The 13,121-nt window shown below is 42.0% G+C and overlaps 1 protein-coding gene across 1 annotated transcript in view; it reads left to right on the top strand.

The window, feature by feature from the left end:
• The window catches only part of RXFP2 (relaxin family peptide receptor 2), a 106,022-nt gene extending 98,862 nt beyond the window's left edge, over positions 1 to 7,160 (top strand). Inside the window, 3 exon segments of the mRNA XM_089899679.1 lie at positions 3,235 to 3,453; positions 6,677 to 6,829; positions 6,832 to 7,160. Coding sequence (XP_089755805.1) covers positions 3,235 to 3,453; positions 6,677 to 6,829; positions 6,832 to 6,935 — 476 coding nt within the window. The 3' untranslated portion in view covers positions 6,936 to 7,160.
• Positions 7,161 to 13,121: the final 5,961 nt, after the last annotated feature.

Raw genomic sequence — 13,121 nt, 5'->3', positions numbered from 1 at the left:
AGTTATTCTGCTATTGATCCCTTCTAGAGAATTTTAAATTTCATTTATTGTGTTGTTCATCATTGTCTGTTTGTTCTTTAGTTCTTCTAGGTCCTTGTTAAATGTTTCTTGTATTTTCTCTATTCTATTTCCAAGGTTTTGGATCATCTTTACTATCATCACTCTGAATTCTTTTTCAGGTAGACTGCCTATTTCCTCTTCATTTGTTAGGTCTGGTGGGTTTTTGCCTTGCTCCTTTACCTGCTGTGTGTTTTTCTGTCTTCTCATTTTGCTTAACTTACTGTGTTTGGGATCTCCTTTTCACAGGCTGCAGGTTCATAGTTCCCATTGTTTTTGGTGTCTGTCCCCAGTGGCTAAGGTTGGTTCAGTGGGTTGTGTAGGCTTTCTGGTGGAGGGGACTTGTGCCTGTGTTCTGGTGGATGAGGCTGGATCTTGTCTTTCTGGTGGGCAGGTCCATGTCTGGTGGTGTGTTTTGGGGTGTCTGTGGCCTTATTATGATTTTAGGCAGCCTCTCTGCTAATGGGTGGGGTTGTGTTCCTGTCTTTCTAGTTGTTTGACATCGGGTGTCCAGCACTGTAGCTTGCTGGTCGTTGAGTGAAGCTGGGTCTTGGCATTGAGATGGAGATCTCTGGGAGATTTTCGCCGTTTGATATTACCTGGAGCTGGGAGCTCTCTTGTGGACCAGTGTCCTGAACTTGGCTCTCCCACCTCAGAGGCACAGCCCTGACGCCTGGCTGGAGCACCAAGAGCCTGTCCTCCACACGGCTCAGAATAAAAGGGAGAAAAAATAGAAATCAATAGAGAAAGAAGATAAAATAAAGTAAAATAATATAAAATAAAGTTATTAAAAGAAAAAATAATTATTAAGAAAAAAAAATTTTTAAGTAATAAAAAGAAAACACACACACAAAAAACGGGCAGACAGAACCCTAGGACAAATGGTAAAAGCAAAGCTATAAAGACAAAATCACACACAGAAGCATACACATACACACTCACAAAAAGAGAAAAAGGAAAAAATATATATATATATCTTTGCTCCCAAAGTCCACCTCCTCAATTTGGGATGATTCGTTGTCTATTCAGGTATTCCACAGATGCAGGTACATCAAGTTGACTGTGGAGATTTAATCCACTGCTCCTGAGGCTGCTGGGAGAGATTTCCCTTTCTCTTCTTTGTTCACACAGCTCCCAGGGGCTCAGGTTTGGATTTGGCCCCGCCTCTGCGTGTAGGTCACCTGAGGGCATCTGTTCCCCGCTCAGATGGGACGGGGTTAAAGGAGCAGCTGATTCGGGGGCTCTGGCTCACTCAGGCCGGGGGGAGGGAGGGGTACAGATGCGGGGCGATCCTGTGGCGGCAGAGGCCGGCGAGACGTTGCACCAGCCTGAGGCGCGCCGTGCGTTCTCCCGGGGAAGTTGTCCCTGGGTCACGGGACCCTGGCAGTGGCGGGCTGCACAGGCTCACAGGAGGGGAGTTGTGGACAGTGACCTGTGCTTGCACGCATGATTCTTGGTGGCTGCAGCAGCAGCCTTAGTGTCTCATGCCCGTCTCTGGGGTCTGCGCTGAAGCCGCGGCTCGCTCCCGTCTCTGGAGCTCGTTTAGGCGGCGCTCTGAATCCCGTCTCCTCGCACACCCCGACACAATGGCCTCTTGCCTCTTTGTCCCAGACTCCCTCCCAGCTAGCCGTGGTGCACTAGCCCCCTTCAGGCTGTGTTCACGCCGCCAACCCCAGTCCTCTCCCTGCGATCCAACCTCCGAAGCCCGAGCCTCAGCTCCCAGCCCCGCCCGCGCCGGCGGGTGAGCAGACAAGCCTCTCGGGCTGGTGAGTGCCGGTCGGCACCGATCCTCTGTGCGGGAATCTCTCCGCTTTGCCCCCCGCACCCCTCTTGCTGTGCTCTCCTCCGCGGCCCCGAAGCTTACCCCCTCTGCCTCCCGCAGTCTCCGCCCCCAAAGGGGCTTCCTAGTGTGTGGGAACCTTTCCTCCTTCATGGCTCCCTCCCACTGGTGCAGGTCCCGTCCCTATTCTTTTGTCTCTGTTTTTTCCTTTTTCTTTTGCCCTACCCAGGTACGTGGGGGAGTTTCTTGCCTTTTGGGAGGTCTGAGGTCTTCTGCCAGCGTTCAGTAGGTGTTCTGTAGGAGTTGTTCCACGTGTAGATGTATTTCTGCTGTATCTGTGGGGAGGAAGGTGATCTCTGCGTCTTACTCTTCAGCCATCTTGAAGCTCCTCCCTTATTTTATTCTTAACTAAACTTTCTGACAATAGACCTGAGATAAATTAATTTTGTGAAATTCTGTTTATATGAATATATAATGAGATTCCATGGAATATGAAATCTTTTGGATAAAAACAATGGAACACCTTGAATTTGTAGATTTTTTTCCCTAGACTTCACCAGTCTTACATACAGTCTAATCAGATGAACATTTTTCAAATAACTTTGAAATTATATGGGAATTTTATGTTCACTATAAGGAATAAGATGATCAGTTTTAGGATTTTTATGATAGCAAGAACATAACAGAGCAACAAAGAAGTCAGCATTATACGATAATGATAAGTGAGAATCTTCTGAACATATTTGACCCTAAAAGAGTAATTTATATAGTTGAATTTTTAATTTTTCTGGTATTCCTTGTTTTTCTAAAACAAGTCTCAAAGGTTCTGAATTTTAGTTGAGATTACTGTGGGCAATCTGAAGAAAAAATAAAAATGTATTTTAGTCCTATGTATTATTTTTCTAAGACCAAAAAACATAAAAAATAATGTTTCGGAGGCTATTGTCTTGTTGATGTTCCAAGGATACTTATTCATGTTTATAAGTTAAAGGAATAGGGGCGTATTGATTTCCTGAGCTGTGCCTGTGATTACAGTAATCCCTCAAGGTTTGAATTTGCAGAGAACTAAAAATGAAATAGCTGTCTTCCTGCTTTAAAAGAGCTAAAATTTACCTCATGATATACGTAGATCTGAATTTCAAAGTCTACAATTCTTGGAAACGTGTTTATGTATTTAAAATATCTTTTTGATGTGGCAAACCCAGTTTTTTTAACTTGTTCCAGTTTATAGCCTTGGATTCAGGGTTTTAGCTGATTTACCACTGGGCTTATAACAAGAATGCTTCCTGGAAGTTCAGGGGAGGGGAAGAGGCACCATATTGAACATCTAAGTAACACAGTATTTCTACTGTTGATTTATACACCTGAGATGTTAAGAGGTGTGCTTTTCCCAACAGGTGTGAATTCGCTGGCTTTTCTCATCATTGTGTTTTCCTATACTATTATGTTCTGTTCCATTCAAAGAACTGCCTTGCAGACTTCAGAAGTGAGGAGTAACACTGGAAGAGAGGCGGCCGTCGCAAACCGTTTCTTTTTTATAGTGATCTCTGATGCCATCTGCTGGATTCCTGTATTTGTAATTAAAATCCTTTCCCTCTTCCGGGTGGAAATACCAGGTCAGTCCCTTCTGTTATTCCCAAGTACGTTGTGCTTTCTTATGCCCTTTGTTTGACGAGGCGAGAATACAGTCCGTCACATATAGTAAGTTCTCCATAAATACCTACAACTTGAATACAAAGGTTTAGGATTTCCTAAGTGTTTTATAATCAGTATTCTAAGATAGGAACCGAGTAATGGTGCAACCCAGACAAGAATAACAAACACACAGGAGACAGAGGAAAACTAAGTCTTAGTGTCTTGCTTCCACTTGAGCTACATAGTGGTGCTTCATGAAGAGTACCTAAAACAAAACAAAATATACATGTCCAGGTTTCACCCTGGGCCTCTGAATTTAGTCTATAGGGGCCAAGGCCTCTACATGGGTGTTTTGTGATTCTAAGGTGCACACCCCTGGTTAAGAACCACCAGCCTATTTCATGGCCCTAGCCACGTGGTTGTCACACTGTGCCCTGTGGAGGTCTAATGTTCCAGAAAGTGCCTATCTAAAAGGCCCCACCCCTACTTCAACCAGAGAAAATCACCTTTCATTAGTTAGGATTTTGCTTGAAGGCCTTTCTGGGACCTAGAAATTGTAGCCATCCTAGGGTCCACCCAGGGCTTTTGCCCAACCCTCAGGGAAACAAACTTTGGGATCATCTTCAACTCACTTTTTCAGCCTATTGCAGATCTATTTGGAGTGTTCCTCCAGGGCAGGAATTGCCTTCTTCATCTTGGTAGAAGATGTTTTCAGGATTTGTACCAGAGGAACAACTTTAACAGTCATCTTATTTTATTCTTAACTAAACTTTCTGACAATAGGCCTAAGATAAATCGATTTTGTGAAATTCTATTTGTATGACTTTATAATGAGATTCCATGGAATATGAAATCTTTTGGATAAAAACAAAAGAAGTGTCGAGCATGGGGTTGACATATCAGAAGCCCTTATAAAAGAGTGATGAATGTACAAGTAACAAACACCTGCAACTATTTATGTCCCTCTGCCTTGCCAAATGCCTCACTGCAAAATGACATGCAGCATCCCCTTAACCTATGAGCTTAGTCTCACAACAAGGTTTTCTGATAGCAGGGGTAGTAATCATTATTCTTGGAGAGAGTCTAAGACATTTTAGATCATGATATGGAACTAGAACAGGAAAAAAAATCGTGAAAATGTTATTGGGCCACACATTGGTCTTTCTCTACATTTTATAGTTCAGTCCTTTGAGGTTTGTCTTGAATACCTCAGTGCACCTAGGAGAGAAGTCTTTACCACACTTGACTAAGCCCCTCCTTGCTTGCCCAACTCGCCATGGTGTTGTAGAAATTGCTACATTCATGGACCTGAATGCCCCCTGTCCCCACCCTCCAAGAACTCTGGGGTCTGCTCCATCATGGTAGGTCACTGAGAGTACATGGGGTCAGCCCCAAAGATAAGCTGGCTTCAGCCCTCCCATCTCAGGACTTACCTGCTCACCTTACATCAGCGAGTCATCCTGAGACAAACAGGAAGTCTCATTCCTGATCACAACCTCCTTTGGGGACACAACAGACAAAAAACAACTGACTGTTTTTCTTCAGTCACAAACTGTTCATATCTAATTTTTTTAAAATTAAGGACAGATAATATAGTAATATCATTTAATAAATCTAAGGTATGCTAAATACAAACGTATTTCTTCCGTATTCTTTCCAGTTAAAAAGAAATAAGGAAAAGAAAGAGAAGACGGGGTGGAAAAGAGGAAAGGCAAACATAGAAAAAGGAGAAGGGAGAGATCAAAGGGAAGGAGGAAAGGGCGGATAAAGTCAGAGAAGAAGTGGAAAAGTGAACGGGAGGAAGAACATACGGGATGTAGGGAACAGAGCAGGGCTAAGAGAAGAACAAGCAACAGTGTCTGAAGGATAAGAAATTTACAGGATGGGGAGGGAAGGAGGGGGTCACAAAGGAGAGGGGGAGAGGAAGGATGCTAGGCTTATGTCCAGCTCTCACCTGAGATGGCAGTTCTCAGACTTTTGAAGATGGGGGAGGAGACAGCAGAGTGTGGTGGGACTGGAGAACCCCAGGTTCTGAAAATGTGCTGAAAATGGTTGTCCGCAGAGCCGGCCCAGCTCACTGACTTCAGTCATGTAAGTTATCGTCAGCCCCTTTCACAGATAAGGCAGTTGAGGTCTGGGGAGGTTAGGGGATTTGCCCACAGTCACACAGCTAAGAAGTGTGTAACCCTGGGAGCAGGCTCTGTTTAAGGGAGAAAATAGATTTCATCCTAACCAAGCAACTGATGTACTGTCGGCCCTCCATAGCCCTGCGTTCCAAGTCCATGCCTTCAACCAACTGCAGACGGAAAATATTGGAAACAAATGTCCAGAGAGTTCCAAAAAGCAAAACTTTAATTTGCCTTGTGCTGGCAAATATTTACGTAGCATTTGCATTGTATTTACAACTCTTTACATGGCTGTACCTTGTATTAGGTGAAGTAATCTAGAGATGATGTAAAGTATACGGGGGGATGTGCATAGGTTATATGCAAATACTATGCCATTTTATTTAACGGACTTGAGAACCTGTGGATTTCGGTGTCTGTGGAGCTCCTGGAACCACTTCCATGGTGGATACTGAGGGACAACTGAATTCAGAAAGGACACTGCCATCCAAAATTTCTCCTCACTTTTTCTGGCATATTTCCCTTAATATTCTATTAGCCTTTGTAAGCCCTCACACAGAAGGAATTCGTTGAGTTTGGAGATATATTCTTTTTTGCTCTTCACATCTTCTGACTGCACTCTGAATATAGCAGCGGGGATATGAGGGCGGGGCAGGAAGACCTTCAGGACTGAAATTCAGACCAAGGTCAGAGCTGACTCTGGACCAGAACCTTCTAGTCCTGGACACTGTCCTATTGATTATGAATTATTTCCTCATTTTCTTATTTTTCTATAAGAAAGGGCAATGAAAACAAGAAAAATACATTATGTATCAATTTATAGTGTATGAAGTGTTTTCACATATCTCCTCCCACGTTGTTTCGTAACAACGTGCGAAGTCGTTTCTGAAAGAAAAGTCGGTGGTAGGACCTTGAATTCGTAGCTCCCGTGCTCTTCCAGCAGAGAGCTTTTCCATGAGGTGAGAGAGGACGTAAACGAGCCACGTAGCCGTCTCAAAAGTAGCTTTGACTATAAAATGTTATGTGTCTTGTGTCTATGAAAACCTCAGCTTTCTTTCACACTTCGTTTCCTTCTCAGAAACAATCACTTCCTGGGTCGTCATTTTTTTCCTCCCAGTAAACAGTGCCTTGAACCCAATCCTCTACACTCTCACAACCAGCTTTTTCAAAGACAAGTTGAAACAGCTGCTACACAAACATCAGAGGAAATCGATTTTCAGAACTAAAAAAAAAGTTTGTCTACATCCATCGTGTGGGCCGATGACTCGTCTTCACTGAAACTTGGGGTTTTGAACAAAATAAACCTCGAGGAGAATATAGTGAAACCAGCTTCCTAGTACTGGTTTTGGAGCACTGGACTTTCAATGGACTACCTAAAAAAGCACAGCATTTGGAAGATGACATCTGCAGTCCTTTTCATCTTTACCAACAGCGAACCTTTCTGCACAGACCGCACGGCAGGATGATGTCAGGCACTGCATCCCGGTGGCAGCTGTACTGTTTATCAGCTGGGCTGAGAACTGTACCTGAGAGTTCTCCTCACCGATGTGCCTGAAATGCACAAGTGAATCCATAAATAGTGGGCTGATAAGCAGTTGTTCTCTAGCTCGTCAACGCGGCCGACCTACCAGCGGATGCCCACACGTTGGCGCTGCGTGGTCTGTTTTTAAACTGAATTGTGCTGTCCATAAAATAAAAACAGTCACGACATCTAACACTAGCGTGGCGGGAATAGCATAAGCCTAACATCTCTCTCCTTGCTTTTTCAACGTCAAATGAAATCATCAGCATCCTGCTGAACTGATAGCGAAGGATTTCCGAGGTGTTCACCCACCTCAAGTCCTGCCCTATGGAGGCCCGTGGATTAGCGGCTGTGAAAGCAGAACTTCATACAAGGTTCGAAGTCGAACATATGACCAGAGAGGCACGCTGACCATTTGCCTAGTACCATTCACCTTTTCAGCTTGTATTTAATGTGAGAAGAACTGAGCTCTCAAAATATTTTTCTTAAGGTTGCCCATGCCATAAAGGAAAATTGGGCACTCCAACTGCCAAAAACTACGTTTTAATATGTTTTAAAGTATAATTTCTTAAGAGCAGTATCCCTATTGCTGGCAAGTTCTGCCATCATAGAACACACAGATAAGAAGTGTTAAGTGGGATTTAAGAACACTGGACTCAGATCAATTCCTATTGTTTTTAACCAAAAGGCTGGTAAGTTTGTTTTTTGAAAATGAAAAGTAGTTGTGAAGTCCTGGACATGTTTTTATATGGAAAGTTTATATGTAAAAAAAAAAGAATCTGGTAAATAAAATTATATTTTGCATTTGTCTATACATTATTTTAACTTCAATAAAGACCACAGGTAGGGCTTATTGACTGTTACCCATGTTTTTCTTGGTAGAGAATATAACTAGGAAACAAACACAGCACCGCAGTTAACAAGACACCTCTTTACACTTTTCTTTCTCTTCCCCCCTCTTCCAAAGCATGAAGCAGTAACTTAATTTCTTTACTCTTCACTTCATTCTGAGTTCCTTTAATGAGATGATATGTAAGCAGCTAAGAACTCCACATCACCTCCTACTGCATATTAAATGAGATGCCCTTTTATCCAGTAGCATCCAGGAAAGAAAGAATCCCAGAGTTTCTGCATCACAGCTGTGTCGGTAATTTACCTGTCAGTATCTAATATTGACTAAAACCGTCATGGGAGTTCCTTTATTTTGATCAAGTGAGATATTTCTTACATCAGGGAAATCTTTTCACTCATATTCTAGAAATAATGTCCCTACCCATTGACTAGGCCACCCTTTTGCCTTATAGTTTCAAAATTTCCTCCGTCTTATCTCCTCACTATGATTAGTTGCTTCCCAACTTGTCTATTTTTTTAAATGTCCTTTGCCAGTCCTTGAACATCACATGATTTATTTCTAATATATTTTCCAACATCAAAAGCATAAATAAGGAATACACCCTGAGCGTAGGGTATCTCAATCTTAGCACAAATGTGTCTCCCAGTCTCCCATTCTCGAGCCTCAGGCATGGGCCGGGAAGCAAGGATCTGGGAACGGTGTTTGTGAGTATCTGCACTCTTACTGTTGAGCTTTGGACATGAGGAGAAGCACGAGGTCAGATGCACCAGGGAATTTGGCAGCATATTTCACGGAAAAATGGAAGCTCTATGTTGGTCAGCAGCGTGACAAATAGTATACAATTGAATTCTGATAGCTTAGTGATTTACAGTCTTATTCTATACTGCTATATAAATAGAAAACCATCAGAAATACGTTTCATTTTAGCTAATGATAATGTTTTATCTGGGCTGAGTGAAGTCTTTTGTGTTGGGTCAGACTTGTTTTCTAAACCCAGTATTTCTATGTGGTTGTGAAAATACCACCTCTGTTCATGAGCCATTTTCCATGACAAGATAAACATCAATTAAATGTCACTCCAGAATTTAAGGGGCCACAGACTGTGCCATCTCTGAGTAGGAGAAGATGAGGGCAAATTACCTGATACCACATCCGATTATGCCTCTGTGTATAACGTATCTTGTCTTGAAAAGAAAAAGATATTCTAAAAAATCAATATGGAACCTCAGACATCAGTGCAAAGAGAGGCTTTGTGGTTTATCTGTACTAGACATAGCCAAGCTTTTCTACATCACTTTGTTTTCTTAAGTTTTATATCTAATTAAAGTTAAACTAGTTTATGCCAATCACAGTTGCTGAAATAGCTTTTTTTTTTTTTTTCGGTACGCGGGCCTCTCACTGCTGTGGCCTCTCCCGCTGCAGAGCACAGGCTCCGGACGCGCAGGCTCAGCGGCCATGGCTCACGGGCCCAGCCGCTCCGCGGCATGTGGGATCTTCCCGCACAGGGGCACGAACCCGTGTCCCCTGCATCGGCAGGTGGACTCTGAACCACTGTGCCACCAGGGAAGCCCTGAAATAGCTTCTTGATGGTCAGGTGCTTTAAGTGATATTAGGCATATCTGAGCTTTTGTATAAATAGTAGTATCACCTTCCCCCAATCCCATCTTGCACCGCAATTCTGCGGCTTCATCTACCTGGTCTCTATAAAATCAAGGAGCCACAGAAGCAGATCCATCTCCCCAGTGTTTGTCTCCTAAGGGTGACTCGGTTGCCAGATCAAATTAGCATTTGGTGATTTTCTACCTATCTACTCATGCCACATTTTCAAGATTTTTATCTCACCCCAGGTGATTCTTCACTCTGCTTTACCATCCTCAAGTTCATAAGCAGTGCAGAAATCCAGAGAATGCACATGTTAGAGATGAGGAATGGTAAGGACTTCACATCAATCTTATCCACCCTATCGTTTGATAAATACTCCAAGGGAGTCCGAAGGAAATGTATCTGCCAAAATTAACAAGAAATACATGTAAGACAAATTTCCTTTTAGTTTTTGCAGTATAACGTAAATGGGCATATGGTTCTATTTAATAAATAGACTTAGGCAACTTTACTCAAGAAACAAAACATTGAAGATAAGTATTTGTGTTTTATTTCCTTATTCTGGTAGATAAGAGAAAATGATTACAAAGATCTCTCGCTGTGTATCTATATATTTATCTGTTTATGTATGTTTCTGTTTATATGTCAGTTGTCTGACATCTTGTTTATGAACGACGGAAGATGTATATTTAATAATAATAATGTTTATCTCTGACCAGGAAAATGAAGTTAGATGATTCTCCTTTTAAATGGCTTTTCAGTGGGAGATCTCAAAGTCCTTGAGAAATACTTCCCAAAGCCCAGAAAGCTAGTTGAAACCTATTACTCCATGTATTTCATTACACTGGTCTTCAGGATATTTCTCTACATGACACGTACGGAAGAACCAAATTACAAATGAAGAAATAGAGAACAAAAAGGCCAAGTGACAAAATTGCAGATCCAGAGTGGGGATCTTCTGCTGTCTGAACAGCCTGGTCCCAGTCCATAGTGACACCTCCTACCCCCAGAACCTGAAGAAACTCATAACAATTTTGAGTTATAAACTCACAACTACTTTATACAGAAGAAATTATTTCTGGACTATCTGGGAGCTAGTAAAACGTTCACTTGTTTAGTGATTCTCTGACTTCATAGTGCGAGGGTGTCTGATTCAGTATAGGTTTTGTAATGAAAGCTGTATACTTTCTTGCTAAGACCACACACATTTAATACAAGGAAATACACTGTCAAAAGTGAAGGTGCTGGTGACGTAGTTCAAGGTCAGCCATCAACTACTTGCAAGACCTCAGACAAATATCTTTAAATCTCTATCATTCTCTATAACTGACTTTCCTAAGATTATATCACATAAACTGACGTCTTGGCCCGTTTCTGGGAAGATGTATTATGTGGATTAAAACACTTGCTGAAGGTTGATATGGATTAAAAATGCAAAAGTTTACATAAAGTTCAAAGATCATTCAATTCTCAATTTCCCTTTTCTCAGGAAGAATCAATGCACAGAGCCACCAATGTTCAGAAATCCACCCCTTTCAGTGGATTTCCTTCCAGGAGGCTTCTATTCTGGAAAAAATACTGAAGCAAAGCCTCAGACATTGAAGCTTTTCTAGGACACAGGCACTTACAACAATACAGCAGTAAGTACAACTTAAAAATTAGGTGGCCTATTGCTAGCAAAATCCAGGAATGCAGAGATCAGGATAATTAACAAGCAAACATCTTAACTACAAATCAGACTGATCTCTTCACATAAGTGTAAAAATAGGTCTACTATCACCATTATCCTCTTAAACAGACATAGATGCACAGGGATGTCCAGCCCTTATGACTGGGTATACTCCTGGGAAAAATGTTGTTAGGTTAAAGAGACAATGACATACCTGATTTCCCCGTGGAACCAGCATAGAACATGTGGTTCTTGACCCAGGATTCAGTTCCACCTCCAACTTTGCACCATCACCTGTAAACTCCCTCCCCGTGTCACCAGCCTCTCCCTCCCTCTGCTGGCTCTTTCTCCTCAGCTCACAATGCTACAATTCTCACCGCAAAGAAGACAAGCGCACCATCCTGCACCCTCCTTTAGCATCTGTCTTATTCTCACCTTCTCTTTATAGCTAAACATTTTGAAAGAATAGTACATTCTTCATCATCAGCATCTCACCTCCCATGACTTCTCAACCACTGACCTCCACCCTCACCACTGCACTGAGCTGCTGTCATGAAGATCGAACCACTATGTTGTACACACGAAACTAATGTAATGTTATGTCAATTACACTTCAATAAAAATAAATAACTTTTTTTCATTGAAGTATAGTTGATTTACAATGTTTCAGGTGTACAAGAGTCTCTGGCTCTTCCATCACTTCCTGTTCAGGAAGACGCATCTGGCCACCGGAGGGTGAGAGCGGAGGAGGGGTAGTAGAATCTGCCTTCTCCAGCAGCTACTGAAGAGGCCAGGGCATGTAATCTGAAGGTGCACGGTGATTTACTCCGCTCTGAATGAACTTTGTCCATAGTTCAGTAGAGAGAGAAGAGAGAAGGGGGCCAACAGATCCATTTCCACTTGTCCTTCTCCAGAGAACTGTTCCTAGGAATATGTTCCCCTAAAGCCTATCCAGAGACACCTCATGTGGCCAAGTGGGTCCACCTGCCCAGCTTCTCATCTTGGCTTGTTCTGAAGCTGTGGCATTTGCACAAACCTTGCATTTGCTCCCTATCCTTCTCTACCTCACATTCTGCTTCTGTCAGCCTCACTGCTCTAGGATTGGCTTCCTCATAAAGCACTAGCTCTTAAACCTTGCCTCAGGCTCTGATCTTTCTAGGGGATCCAGGCTAAGACATCCCACAAACCAGCAATTCAACTTGCAGGTGTTCACCCTAGAGAAATCGAAGCACATGGGCACAAAGAGATGAATGCAAAGATGTTCATTGCTACAATGTTTGTCCAATATTTGTATTAGCACAAAAGCAGAGGCAATCTAACTGTCCTGCAGTAGGAGAATGGGTAAACTATGGCTTACTAATTAAAACAATCCATTATCATACAATAGTTAAAGTGATCTCATGTATCAAAGTAGAGAAATGTCAAGAACATAATATTGAGTGAAACAAAGTTATAAAAGATGGAGTACACTATATCATTTACACAAAATTTTAAAACACAAAACAATATATCCCTTATATATCTTATACATGGGAATGATATTCTGCAATTTTAAGAAAGGATTTACCTCTGGGAAAGAGAAAAAAATTTTAATCTGTCTTTAACAATTGTTCTAAAAAAGAAAAAAAAGACCTAAAGCAAATATCACTAATGTGATTATCTGTTTCATTTTGCCAGTGTACATATTGTTATCAGTTATATTGGGTTGGCCAAAAAGTTTGTTCAGGTTTTCCATGGCATTTTACGGAAAACCCGAACGAACTTTTTGGCCAACCCAATATTAGTTCATAAACTTTTTTGTGGTTCCACCATCTTTTAGAATTAAAATTTAAATGACTCAAGCCCTCATCCTGCATATCATAACGTTAGAATGTCCA

This window comes from Delphinapterus leucas, chromosome 18, assembly GCF_059928025.1.
Source record: "Delphinapterus leucas isolate spDelLeu-1000000601 "Yukka" chromosome 18, BTC_Dleu_Yukka2, whole genome shotgun sequence".
Lineage (NCBI taxonomy): Eukaryota > Metazoa > Chordata > Mammalia > Artiodactyla > Monodontidae > Delphinapterus > Delphinapterus leucas.
Note: the sequence above shows the minus strand (reverse complement) of the source record. Positions and strands in the feature narration are given on the sequence as shown.